The sequence below is a fragment of the Brassica napus genome, chromosome C6 (genome assembly GCF_020379485.1).
Source record: "Brassica napus cultivar Da-Ae chromosome C6, Da-Ae, whole genome shotgun sequence".
NCBI lineage: Eukaryota > Viridiplantae > Streptophyta > Magnoliopsida > Brassicales > Brassicaceae > Brassica > Brassica napus.
Window position 1 is genome coordinate 4,107,628 of NC_063449.1, and position 13,352 is coordinate 4,120,979.

Below are 13,352 nucleotides of genomic sequence, written 5' to 3' on the forward strand. Positions count from 1 at the left end.
AAGAAAATTTGGACATCATCTTCGCTTCAGCTTCTTCTACTGTTGCAGATTGTGAGTTACGGTCGTCGGAGCTTCAGGGAAAAGATCGGCGGCGGTCCCTCCGACCACGGGTCGGGGGAAGAACCCGGTGGGTTAAAGCGCAGTGCCTGACGAGATCTCACAAACTCTTCCTGAAGTGGTAACAATTTGAAATAGATCTGGGTATAGCAGAGAAACCTTGCCAAAATGGGAGAGAAACCGGTGGGCAGTTCGTTGGAGTATGATTTGGTCTGGCGGTTAAAGACTCCTTTCGAAAACTGTGTCTGGGACCATCTCTCTCTCACCTCTCTCAAGTGATCTCTTTTGACAAAGGCATTCCTATTTGAGTACTAGGATTACCCTCAGAAGTGGTCTCAAAGGCATTGACAGCAGCTCAGGAATGGCAATTTGCTCAGATTCCAATCGACACCTCACGGAACATGCAAAAGGAACCACCTTTCACTCAGACGCCAACGATCCCCCCAGGGACAATCCTCTGCAATAGCGACGCAGCGTGGGATAAGAACTCAGAATCGACGGGACTTGGATGGATCTTCACATCTCCATGAACCCCAACTCTTCGAGGATCCCAATTTCAGACTCATGTGCAATCAGTCCTCTTTGCTGAAGCCCTAGCGGTACGATCTGCACTCCAACACGCCATTTGTCTTGGCTACACTCAAATCTGGCTTAGATCAGACTCTCTTGTGCTCATCAGGGCCATCACTTCGATCAACAAACCGAAGATCATCCACGGAGTTCTCTCGGATATCGGAGCCTTATCGCTTTCTTTTGCTTTCTGTATTTTTTCGTTTACCCCTAGGGAGCTTAATGGATCTGCGGACCATCTAGCAAAATCATCACTTTGTAATCGGACCTCTTCTTGGGCCTAGACGTTTGCGTTTTAATTTAATGGAAGTTGGTTGTTCAAAAAAAAAAGAGTACTAGGATTACTAGTGTATCTACTCAACCTCCCTATAACATAAGTTGTATCTGATCTAGTGCTCGTCATGACATACATTTAGCTACAATCACTTGTAAATACTCAAGTTATGATATTGCTTGTCGTGTATAAGACACAAAGCTTCACATTCACATCCATGGGAGTGTTCATTGGAGACCATTCTCTCACAATTGATCTTCTTAACAACTTTTTCAATATAATTAGTTTGTGTCAAAGATTATTTCTTACTTGCATATGTGATTCAAATTTCAAAAATCACATGATGAAAGTAAAGCTTTTGTAAACTCTACTTGACCTCTGTAAACTCTATTTGTCAGAGGTCAGTGCCAAAAATTAACATGTTATCAACATACAAGCAAATGATTATTCCAATATTGAACTACTCAATTAGCTATTAACCACATATCCTAGTGATTTAACTTAAACTGGCCATCTAACTAAAGATCTAAAATCTTTAACCAAATAGTTTAAACGTACATTTTGGTCTGGTTTGGATCGATTTGGTTCAGGTTTTTTGCCCACTCCTAATAGGATGTATAAGATCAATTCTTCATAGAGTTAATAATATTCGTTTTAGTGGTCTACGAGCACTAGTGAAACGTACACGGAAAAATATTGATGTAAACCGAGTGATAAAATTTGGGGGTAAACGTAAACCGGAAATTGAACCGGAAGCAAGAAATCAAAACCAACTTGGTTTACTCAATAAACCAAAATGAGTAGAGTGACTGTAGAAGTATTATTACGGATCAGGCCTCAGCCCGAATCTGAACATTTGTAAAGAAAACTAACGAATATAATTCACCAGAAAATGAAAGGACAAAGTGAAGGCTAAACCACAGAAAACCGAACCAAATCCAACCCGGTTAAGATATCGATTTGGCTTGTCATCGGTGGCTGGCTCTCTCCTTTACGGTCCTCCTATGGTGGGACATAACAAGAAATCAACACACCAAATAAACCAAACCAAACCAAACCAAACTGTGACATACCTGTTTGCATTTAGATGTGAATCGGCTTGTCATAGGTGGCCATGGCAGCTTCCTTGAGAGCCTCGCTCATAGTGGGATGAGCGTGGCAGACTCGAGCAATATCTTCACTCGACGCATCGTAGTTAATCGCAAGAACCGCCTCATGGATCAGCTCTCCAGCGTTTGGTGACATAATGTGAACGCCCAAGATCTTATCCGTCTCCTTATCAGCCAAAATCTTAACCAATCCTTCGGCATTATCTATGGCCTTAGCTCTACTATTGGCCATAAACGGGAACTTCCCAACACGATAGCTCACACCGTCTTTCTTCAACTGTTCTTCGGTTTTACCGACCGAAGCCACCTCGGGATGAGTGTAGACAACACCAGGAACCTTGTCGTAATCCACATGGCCGTGTTTGCCTGCTATGAACTCCACACAAGCAACACCATCTTCTTCAGCTTTGTGAGCAAGCATTGGTCCTGGAATCACATCTCCAATCGCATACACGCCTGAGACATTGGTCAAGAACCTCTCGTTCACCAGAATTCTCCCACCTTTGTCGGTTTCCACTCCGATTTTCTCCAGGTCAAGTCCAGATGTGAAGGGTGTTCTCCCCGCTGAGACAAGGACAACATCGGCTTCGAGTGTGGTCTGGTCTCCACCTTCAGATGGTTCCACTGTGAGATTCACACCGTCTCCAGAGGCGTCCACGGATACAACTTTAGTCTTGAGCATGAACTTCATCTTTTGCTTCTCAAGAGAACGCTGAAACTGCTTACGGATTTCACCATCCATAGAAGGAACGATATCGGCAGCAAACTCAACCACCGTGACCTCTGATCCAAGCCTTCCCCAAACAGAACCCATCTCCAGCCCAATATAACCAGCACCAATCACAATCAGTTTCTTCGGGACTTCAGACAAAGACAAGGCTCCAGTCGAGGAAACAATCTTCTTCTCATCGATTGTAATACCAGGCAGAGATTTCACGTCAGAGCCGGTAGCAACAATGATGTGTTTGCCCTTCACAACGGTGTTTCCTCCATCGATAGTCTCCACAGAGACTTCATTAGGGGAAAGAAACTTACCATACCCCTTGACATAGGTGACTTTGTTCTTCTTGAACAAACCCTCAATGCCACGAGTGAGGTTCTTGACCGCATTATCTTTCTGAGCCAACATAGCAGGAAGATCAACCTCAACAGAAGCCAACTTGATACCATGGTGAGCAAAAGCGTGTTTCGCCTCATGGTACATATGTGAAGAGTGAAGAAGTGCCTAATACATAAGAAAAGGCCAAAAAAAAAAAAAATAGACATTCGGATTAACTTCCCCTTCAGCAGAAGCTAATAACATCATCACAGATCAAACGAAAAGCTCCAAACAATCAGATAACCAAATTTTGCTAACTGAGCTACAAATCATCACAAGCCAAAGCTTAAAAGCCAAATTCGCCATGGGATTAGGCCAAATAATCACAGTAATTAACTCTCTAATTGATTCATCCAGGAAACATATAGATCGAATCTCAGTGATGATCACTAGCAACAAACAAGGATTCAATTGAAAATCGAGAGGAGATTAATCGAAATTGACCTTCGAGGGAATACACCCGACGTTGAGACAAGTGCCACCGAGCGCGCCGCGCTTCTCGATACACGTGGTTTTGAGACCAAGCTGAGCCGCCTTGATCGCCGCCACGTAACCGCCGGGACCGCCGCCGATGACGACCACGTCGTTCTCATCAGATCCCGATGACGCGAAGCCACGGGAGAGGGAAAAGGAGAATTTAAGAGCGTCAGTGTGAGAGCTAGTTACGTTTCTGGTGAGAAAATAAGCCTTCCTTCTTGCTAAATTCGCCATCGCCATTTTTTTGTTAGAGAGAGAGAAACTTGGTTGGCTCTTTGTAGAGATGAACAGAGCCGGCGAAATGTATAAAGCGAGAGAGAGAGGCTTCAGACCTTTTTTATTTTTATAATCACAAATAATATTAAATATTTCCACAATTGACCATATATTATGAGAATAATTCCTCTGAATTATGGAAAATTTATCAACCTGTTGGTTCAGTACATACTTTAGTTTCCAGAATCTCATGTACCACGAAATATTCGAAAATTATTTGCAAAATTATCAAAATAAATACTTGAATCATTTTTTGCTTCATTTTCATTCATAAAAAGACGGACAAATATTTTAAAAAGTAGAAAATATATGGACATGAAGATTCATGGAGGAAAAGAAGATAAAGAGATAAAGATAGAGATGATGAGAAGCAATGACATAAGGTTAGGATTGAAACTTTTCAGATAAACCCCCAAACTCTTCCACAGTCCACACATACACTCTCAACTTCCACAGATATGGGAGAGAGATTCTTCAATTACTCTCTCTTGTTGGAACCATGTACCAAAGATACAATCCTCATGTTCTCAGACAAAACCTAAATTCAGAAACTTACTTGAATGAGAAATCCTTAAAACAATAATGGGTACATCACAAATCCATATTCAAATACTTAAAACTAAAAAAAATAAAAATCCTTAATACATCAAATGGCTAAACATCACTAATCCTCAAAAAGAACAAAGTTCAAAACTTGAAATACTCATTCACCAATTTGGTGCTTCTGTTTCAATAATCCTAACAAAACTTCAGGTTGCTTTTTCTCTAGCATTCTCTCTTCTGAAACAACCTAATAAACAGATGAATCAAAAATGACCAACCAACATTACAAACATGTCCTTACCTCTCTACCTCTGTAAAAGTCCTTTTATTTTGAACTCACTGAAACCAATCACAAATCAGAGAAATAATCACTGGACCGGTCTAAAACCGATCACTCTTTATATATACTGCCAAAAAAGACAGGCTTCAGTCGCCTCCAAGCATCGCTTGTAACCGAGCTCGAGCTTCATCAGAAACACAGAACCTTAACCTTCTCCTCTGCGGTTGTTGAGGTGGAGACGGAACCGAGGAGAAGCAGATGACCACAACCGTCAGATTATCTGATGAGTTAAGCCTTGCTGCTTCTTTCCCAAGTTCCATTGCGCTTTGTCTCGGGTCTCCGTGCCTTCTCAGTCCTTGTCTTACGTTACTCACTGCATTCTGGCTTGACAATACATCCCATATACCATCACATGCCAAAATCAAGAACTCGTCGTCCTCTGTAAGAACAATCTGTTGAATATCTGGGTCTGAAATCAGAGGCGAAGAGGAGCCAGTGAAAGGACTCTTGAGCTCCCAGTCCCCAATGGCACGTGTGACAGCAAGGACCCCGTTGAGGTACCCATCCTCAAAGTACCCTCCTAGATCCTCTATTCGCCTACGCTCAGGCTCATATGTTGACCTGTGATCGAAAGACATGTCAACAGCCACTCCTCTCCGGCATAGCACTGCACGGCAATCTCCAGCGTTAGCGACCAGAAGATGTCGTCCGACAATGAGAGCGGTCAAGGCGGTTGTCCCGCATGAACCACTGACAATGCTTTCGTCAGCCATGGCGAGATCAGCCAAAGCAAAAGCTTTCCGGTGAGAGTTCTCAAGTTCTTGCAAGAAAAAGTTGTCCGCAACGGAGGGCATCTCCGGAAATACAGAATCTTGGAAGAACAGTCTCGTCAAGTTCTCCTTCATGTAAAGCGACGCCTCAGGTCCGCCATGGCCATCAAAGACTCCATAGAAAGCACTTGGTAAAGAGAAGTTGACGGATCGAAACTGAGCTGATAAGTCGTCTATGCAGATGTGTTCATCCTCCATGGTCTCTCGGCCCCGAATGTCAGCAAAGCTCCCTGAACGTATAGTTGGGAAAAACTCAATGGTGGGCTCTTCAATGCTAGTAGTCGCAAAACTCATGCCCTGTTAACATAAATTCAAACTGTTAGTATTACTGCTTATAATATTCACAGAAAAAAAAAAACAGAAAATTCACAAAACTAATTCAACAGAACAGATAATGATCAACAATTCAAAGGGCAACCAAGTAAGTCCTTGTAACAATGTAAACACTGAGAACCATTAACAGCTTAATTAACAGTCTTAATTAGAGAAATAATCAAAAATTAAAAAGGCAATCAAGTCGTGCTTACAACAATGAGATCCCTTCACGGCTAATTAACAGCCTTAATTAGAGACGTAATAAACAATTGAAAGGACAATCAAATTGTCCTTGCAACAATGTTAACACAAATATTCATTAACAACTAAATTAACAGTCTTCACGGTAAATCAAAGGCATAACTTTTCTCTAAAAGGAGATAAGCTAATCATCTAATGCTACAGAAGAAGAAGAAGAAAAAAAAACAAACCCAATATGAATGAGCCCTTACGCAAAATTGATCATTAGCAGGACATCAAGGGAAGATCTCATCTCAAAACCTAACCGTTGACTCGCAATCTAAGCGAATCAAAACCCAATTTTGAGGAAGAATCTATTAACAGCAGATGAATCTTGGAAACCCAATCAAATAGATATTAACAGATTCAGATCGAGAGCCCTAAACACATACCGATTCGAATCGAGGCGTTTCAGCGGAATCCGAAACCTCGGCACGCACAGACTCAGAAACTCGAAAATTGTTCTGCTCTTTCGCAGAGGAGATATGGCACTTAACGTCGAGGACCCTGATCTCAGGCTGACTCAGAATCATGACGTCTCTTCACGTCTTATAATCAAAAATTGAGCAGATCTGATTGCGAAATCCACCGAAAGGCGATATCGACGACGCTTTGTTTGGACGCAATCGAAATTCGCGCAAAAGAATAAAGAACAAAGGAGAGAATTGAATTTAGGGTTTGGTTTCTGTGTTCGATGTTTATTTGTATATACTGTATGGACTGTATTCACAGATGCCCATAACTAATAACAATAATAAATAGAAAAAAGTTTTTAGGATAGCGCTACAATTTTTTTTATTATAAATATAATAGATAAGGGTTAAAATAACCAAAATTTTAATTAAAATTTTAAAAAGTAACCTTGATTTAAGTTTTGTTTATTAAAGGTGGGGGTTAGCATTCTTTTTTCAATAATAATTAAAATTTAAAATAAGAATTTCAAAAATAATTTCAAAAATAATTTCAAAAATATTTTCAGATTTCAAAATAAAATTAAATTGAAAAAAAAAAAAATTGGCATTCCTACAATATATACTATATTATCCTTCATAATTATTTATTTTTCTTTTGTTTTATTATTCTTCGAGTAAACTATAACTTTTTTCTTCCCTAATTATTATCACCGACTCTATTACTATCAGTCTTTGCTATCATAATCGTCTTCATGGCAACACCATCTCTGTTATGAAAAACCATCGCCTCTTCTATATCCAAGAACACCGATTCTTTCATAACCAGGATAATTGTTTTCTCCATAACCACCACCCCGCCATACATCCGCCATAATCACGGACACGAGATCCATATTAATATTCTATTTAACCGGATCTCGTAGTCTGGTGGTAAAGGAACCTCGGCTGAGGTGCCCGCCACCCGACTTCGAGCCCCGGCCACGAGGAGTATTTACATGGACTGCCTCTCGCCCTCCAGACCACTTCGCGTAACCAGGGGTCCTTAAGTGGACGCTTAAAAATCCTGTAATGGCTTGGGCTTCGGCCCGGTAGGCTAGTCGATCACGCAAAGTGGTCGGATACTGGATTATCAAAAAATATTAATATTCTATTTAGTTATTCCATACCATTCAGTTTCTCACGTACTATTGATATTTGGATTAGGATTTATATTTATTTTTAGGGTTTAATGATTATTATTTAGGGTTTAGTTTATGAGAGGTTTGAATTTAGTTTATGAGAAGTTTGGATTGATGTTGGAGTAACCATTACCTTATTCCCTGTGATTATAGACATTTCAAATGGTTAGAGAGAATGTCAGATGTGTGGTTCAACACTGACAAACGTATATCTTTCTTAAGTTTGGGCCAGAATTTAGATAGGCCCACTGAAAATAAGCATTACCTCATTTCCATTGCGATGTACGGAAATCTGCATATTCATACATCAATATAGGGTTGCAGTCCCGATCAGTATATAAACACGAATTCTGTGATAAAACATATCTCAACACAAAATATATTCAAATATCATATATAGACAAAAATATTTAGGTTTACCCATACATTGATCATGTCTCCGTTGATCAAATAGTAACGGATGCTGACGTGGCTTTTATATTTTATTTAATAAATAAAAAAACAATACAAATAATTTTAATTTGTCATTGGGGGCATAAAACCTGAGTTCAGCCCATATTGAACCATGCATTCAACCACTGTGCCACATCGGGTTATTGATTGTGTTAGCTATTGTGTCTTACTTATATCTAATATATTTTGTTCATATATTTCTAATTATCTAGAATTAGTTCCACAAAATATATATAAATTCTAAGAAAATTGTGTTTATTTACCTAAATTATTGTTATTGTGTTCTTAAAAAATTAAAATTTCAAAATGAAAATAAAATTTTGAAAATCAAAAAAGAATTTTCAAAATTAAAAAAGAAAATATGAAAAAACAATTGAAAAAAATTCTAAAAAATTATTATAAAAATTTTGAATTTGAAAACATATAATTCAAAACTATTTTAAAAACTATTTTATTTTAATTATTTATTATATATTTAAATAATTATTTATATTAATAGAACTATATTTATTTAAATAAATAGAAATATGAATTAAAACTAAAAAGTATTTCTGAATATATGTTTTCAAATTCAAATCTTTTATAATAATTTTTTAAAAAACAATTCAATTTTTCAAAAAATACTTTTTCATATTTTCTTTTTAAATTTCGAAATGCGTTTAAAAATCAGTAAAATAAATTGTGTCGAACAACAATAACAGAAAATTACTTATAAGGCGGTTCATCATAACCAAAATACATATTAATTTCAACAAATAAACGACAAGCAATTTCAAAGAAAAATCTTGTTTCAATCAACTAAGGGCAGGATTATCGCCGTTTTTTAGGGTTAGTATTTCGTGTTTTTAGAATTAAAAAAAAAATCTATATTATTATTTGAGAAGTGAATTTGCTTATTTGTCATCTTCTCCATATTTTTAACTAAGTCATTATTTTTTCATTATTTAACTAATTAAAAAAATAATATTGAAAAATTATCGAAAAATAAATGGAAAACGTGAATAAAAATAAAAGATAATTTCATGTATTTATATTGTGTTTATCTTCATTTTTATTTCTTATTCGTTAATTTTATAATTAGTAGTATATATACACATAGAATAATTAGATTTATCATTATACTAAAATATTAAAATAGGTTTATAAAATAACTAAAAATTGATTTATATTTGTTTGTAAACCTAAAATGTGATGGAACTTTTCTAAATAATTAAATTTACTTTAGTATTAAAATATTAAAAAGAGATATATAATCAATAACAGTAAATTTGATTTATATTTGTTGTTAATTAACGTGATTTTGTCGTGGTATTTTAATTTTTATTCTTATTATTAAATCGCAAGAATAAAATTAATTTTTATTTAATTTTAAATTTAATATTTATTTGTTTTGGTTTTTATAAATATTTAAATGGAATTATCTTTAAAATTTTAAATTATCTGCCTCCAAAAGAGAATATTTTCAAAAATATATATTTTTTTATTTACAACAAATATCTTATATACAGAAAAATTTCAAATTAACTATATTTACTTTTATTTTTTCAAGAATTCACATAATTATAACTTTTTAAAAATTAAATTTCTTTAAAAGACTATTAAGTAAAGGAAAATGTGATTATATTTTTTTTATAAAATCCATATTTTAGAAAATGATTTTTTTTGTTATAATTATTAAAGTTTGAAATTTGAAAAACCTTTTGAAAATAATAAATTATTATTTTATGATAAATAAATTATATTATAGGAAAATAAGAATTTACATTTTAAAGGAAAAACCAAAGAGATTGACTATTAGAAATAGATACAACAATAGATAGGAAATGTTCTTATCTTATATTATTACATATTAATGTTTTGTTTGTCAACATGTCTACTATGTTTGAGTGTTTATTCAGTTATAATGGTAGGTGTTTCACAACATAATCATACGTATGTCAATAGTTTTATTTACTTTGATAAATATAATATGTAAAGTTGGTTTCAGTTTAATATTTTTGTACTTTAATTTATTTTGTGATTTTGTAGGTTTTGGTAATTCCAAGAATTTGTTTTAATAACATCACTTTATATTAAAATTTATATTTTATTTAAACAATTGTTTATAAATCAATATGATAAAACTGGTCAAGGATAACAATATATTTTAAAATAAAAATATCAAAGTTGAAATATATTTTAAAATAAAAATATCAAAGTTGTTTTTCAAATATAATGTTTTTAAATCAATAAAATTTTTAAAAATTTAAGAAACTGAAAGATTCATAAAAATAATATAAATTATTGTTTGATTTAAAATTTTTGATCTTTAGATTAATAGTATATTTATTAATAAATATGTATAAAAGAATTATGCCCTCATTTGCGGGCAAAACATCTAGTTATCTATTGAGTGAAGAACCGTCCTTTAATTAGGGGGCTTAAAGCAACATTATCGCGGTCCAAGTACCGCGTCCATAACATTATTGGGCCGAAAAGAAAATCAAAAAGACTGAATTATATTTGGGATGTCCCTTAGTTAAGATGTGTTGGTGGTCGTCCTTAGGAGGCACGTGTCAGGTTGGGAATGGCCGATGATTTTTAGGGAAAAATCGAATTGAGTCCGTCTTTCAGTTTGTGTGTGTCGGTTATCTCGCGAGGGCGATTGACAGTGCGATTCTCTCTCGACGGCGGATCTCTCTCCACGACGATTCTCTCGCGACGTCGGATCTCTCTCCACGACGATTCTCTCGCGACGTCGCTTCTCTCTCGCCGGGGATTCTGTCTCGCCGGCGCTTCGGTCTCGACGGTTCTCCTCTCCTTGATTTCGAACGCAGTACAGAGGATCTGTTGTCTCTCTCGACGGCGGATCTCTCTCCACGGCGATTCTCTCGCGACGTCGCTTCTCTCTCGCCGGGGCTTCTGTCTCGACGGCGCTTCGGTCTCGACGGTTCTCCTCTCCTTGATTTCAAACGCAGTACAGAGGATCTGTTGTCTCACCGACAGCGTTTTACTGAATACGAAGGTGAAGAAGGTATGTGTTCCTCCACCGTATTAAGTATTTGTATCTATTTTGTTGTCGTTGTCGATCTACTTCCTTGGATGAGGATTTTGTTGTCGCTTTAGATATAGGGTTTTCAAAATTTTGAATCGTCTTTGTGATATGTGTTGATATTTGGTTATGATTGCCGTGTCTGATTGTCTGTTTGGTGTTTGCGTAAAATATAGTGAAAACTAGTGTAGTTTTAGGGTTTTGAAAATATATTATTGTCTTTCTAGTCTGTGAGAGAGTATGGTGAAGTTGTAAAATATATTGTTCTGTGTGATTATTTGTGGTATATTGTTTGCAAAATCATTACTTATTTGATGAAACTGATATCTGTTTTTTCGTTTGATTGTGAGTCTGCTATTAGGTGAGGTTCGTTTGGCCCTCAATAACCCGGATAATTAACAAGTCAAAGAAGAAGAACCATTTCGTCGAAAGTACAAGGTAATTCACTTTCACTTGAACTCCAATAGTTGTTACTAGTAGCTGAACATGGGACATGACTATAGCTATAGCCAGCTTTCTGAATCAGAGGAGTATGGTGGGGAGACAGCTGACAGTATCTACAGCGAGACAGAAGATCTTATACGTCGAGACCAAGCTGAGATAAGGTACAATTATGGTGAGCCGGTTCAGTATCCTCCTCAACCCGAGGTTGAGTTTGAATTTCCGCAGACATGCTACTGTGGTAGTCAACCTGTTCTAGCCACATCTTACACTAGAAATGATCCTGGAAGAAGATACTACACTTGTGATAATGTTGATGATGGAGAGTGCCGTGTATGGAAATGGTGGGATGTGGCGGTTATGGAGGAGATGAGAGCCAGGGATATACACACGCTTCAATTGGCTGAAAAGGTAGAAGCTCTAGCCTTGTTGAGTGACTATGAGACTCAGCAGAAACTGGATACGGTAGAGAAGATGGTGTGTGAGTTAGCTAAGAAGAAATCAAGGTTTACCAATGGCTTTGAATACTTAGTTGGTGTAATGGTTTTCATATTAGTTTTAATAGGAATGCTTCTCATGTTTAAGTAAATCAAATGAGTTATGGTTTTAGTTTCATGTGTAATTTGTAATGGATTTGTACTCTTTCTCGACTTTGAACTCTTTGAAGACTTTCTCGGCTTTGTGTAATTTGAACTCATGTTAACTCATGAGTAATTTGTGTCGGATTTGAACTCATGTGTAATTTGTAATGGATTTGAACTCTTTCTATGTCTTATGTTTCATGTGTAATGAATCGGATGTCTTAATGAACTCTTATGTCTAATGTTAAAAGTGTAAATGAACTCTATGTCTTATGTTAGAAGTGTAAAGAAAGATGAACATGTCTTTCTCGTTTGCTGGTAGTAAAAATAACCAAAATATCACAGGCTACTCAAGACTCACATGCTATTTACATGGGTTGTTTGTTTGTTATTATCACAAGATGTACTATAGTATCACAAGATATACTCAAGAGTCACATGGGTTGTTTGTTTCTTCCACAAGAAAACAAGATGCCATCACAAGATATATACTTCAAATATCACAAGATACATTTTTTAGTTTCTATAAATACTTCATCATCTTCTCTCATAACATATATTCAAATCATCACTCGTATGCTCACTTTAAATACATTTTCTTTCTTTTAAAATTTTAAATGGCTTCTTCTTCCCATTATCATTACCACAAAGATGATGATGATGATTTTGATAACATATTTGATGATTTTTTGGAAAATCCTGATCTTTTTCCAGAACCAAAAGAGCGAAAAAAACATTTTCGAGCTGTTGTTTCACCAAGTCGTACATATTCGTCAACTGTATCACCTACACCACCATACGCCAATTGACGAATTGCTGCGGTACATTTCTGGAGCGGAGATAGAGTCGACTGTCCGACTGCATCTTCTGTTGGTCGAAAATACTCTACTTCTGTAGAGGGACGATGGACAATACTCAAGAACAATGGTTTGTTCATTCGAAACCGTCGCCGGAATAAAGCTAAGCTATTCTTTGGATGGTCAGCACTCCAAGGTTTCAAGAACTCAACACTACAAAGCGTTGAAGCTCCCTCAAAAAGAAGCAGAACTTCAAACTTGCAGCTGTAACTGAGAAGATACAGTTTCTCTAATTGAGATATTATTTTTTGTATTTATTTTTTCTTCAAGTTTTGCAACATTCCCTTTGCTTCACAGTCCACATTGGTCTTTATGCTTCAGAGTTTCA

At 36.2% G+C, this 13,352-nt stretch overlaps 2 protein-coding genes across 5 annotated transcripts; both read right to left on the reverse strand.

The window, feature by feature from the left end:
* Window positions 1-1,661: 1,661 nt before the first annotated feature.
* Window positions 1,662-4,129, reverse strand: LOC106346399 (dihydrolipoyl dehydrogenase 1, mitochondrial). Of its 2 annotated transcripts, XM_048761205.1 has the most exons (4): window positions 4,016-4,129; window positions 3,554-3,918; window positions 1,975-3,235; window positions 1,662-1,903 (listed from the first exon to the last, which is right to left on the reverse strand). In XM_048761205.1, the coding sequence occupies exons 1-3, from the start codon at window positions 4,122-4,124 to the stop codon at window positions 1,985-1,987; spliced, it is 1,725 nt and encodes a 574-aa protein (XP_048617162.1). In that variant the 5' UTR covers window positions 4,125-4,129; the 3' UTR covers window positions 1,662-1,903; window positions 1,975-1,984. The 2 variants fall into 2 exon arrangements, with proteins under 2 accessions (XP_048617162.1, XP_013641165.2); XM_013785711.3 differs by having other exon boundaries at window positions 3,554-4,054.
* On the reverse strand, window positions 3,810-6,798 carry LOC125574904 (probable protein phosphatase 2C 13). 3 transcript variants are annotated; one of them, XR_007325236.1, is made up of 3 exons: window positions 6,463-6,798; window positions 4,707-5,812; window positions 3,810-4,400 (listed from the first exon to the last, which is right to left on the reverse strand). XR_007325236.1 is itself a non-coding variant. In XM_048761206.1 (2 exons), the coding sequence occupies exons 1-2, from the start codon at window positions 6,601-6,603 to the stop codon at window positions 4,832-4,834; spliced, it is 1,122 nt and encodes a 373-aa protein (XP_048617163.1). In that variant the 5' UTR covers window positions 6,604-6,798; the 3' UTR covers window positions 4,415-4,831. The 3 variants fall into 3 exon arrangements, 2 of the variants coding, with proteins under 2 accessions (XP_048617163.1, XP_048617164.1); XM_048761206.1 differs by lacking the exon at window positions 3,810-4,400 and having other exon boundaries at window positions 4,415-5,812; XM_048761207.1 differs by lacking the exon at window positions 3,810-4,400 and having other exon boundaries at window positions 4,415-5,812; window positions 6,283-6,492.
* Window positions 6,799-13,352: the final 6,554 nt, after the last annotated feature.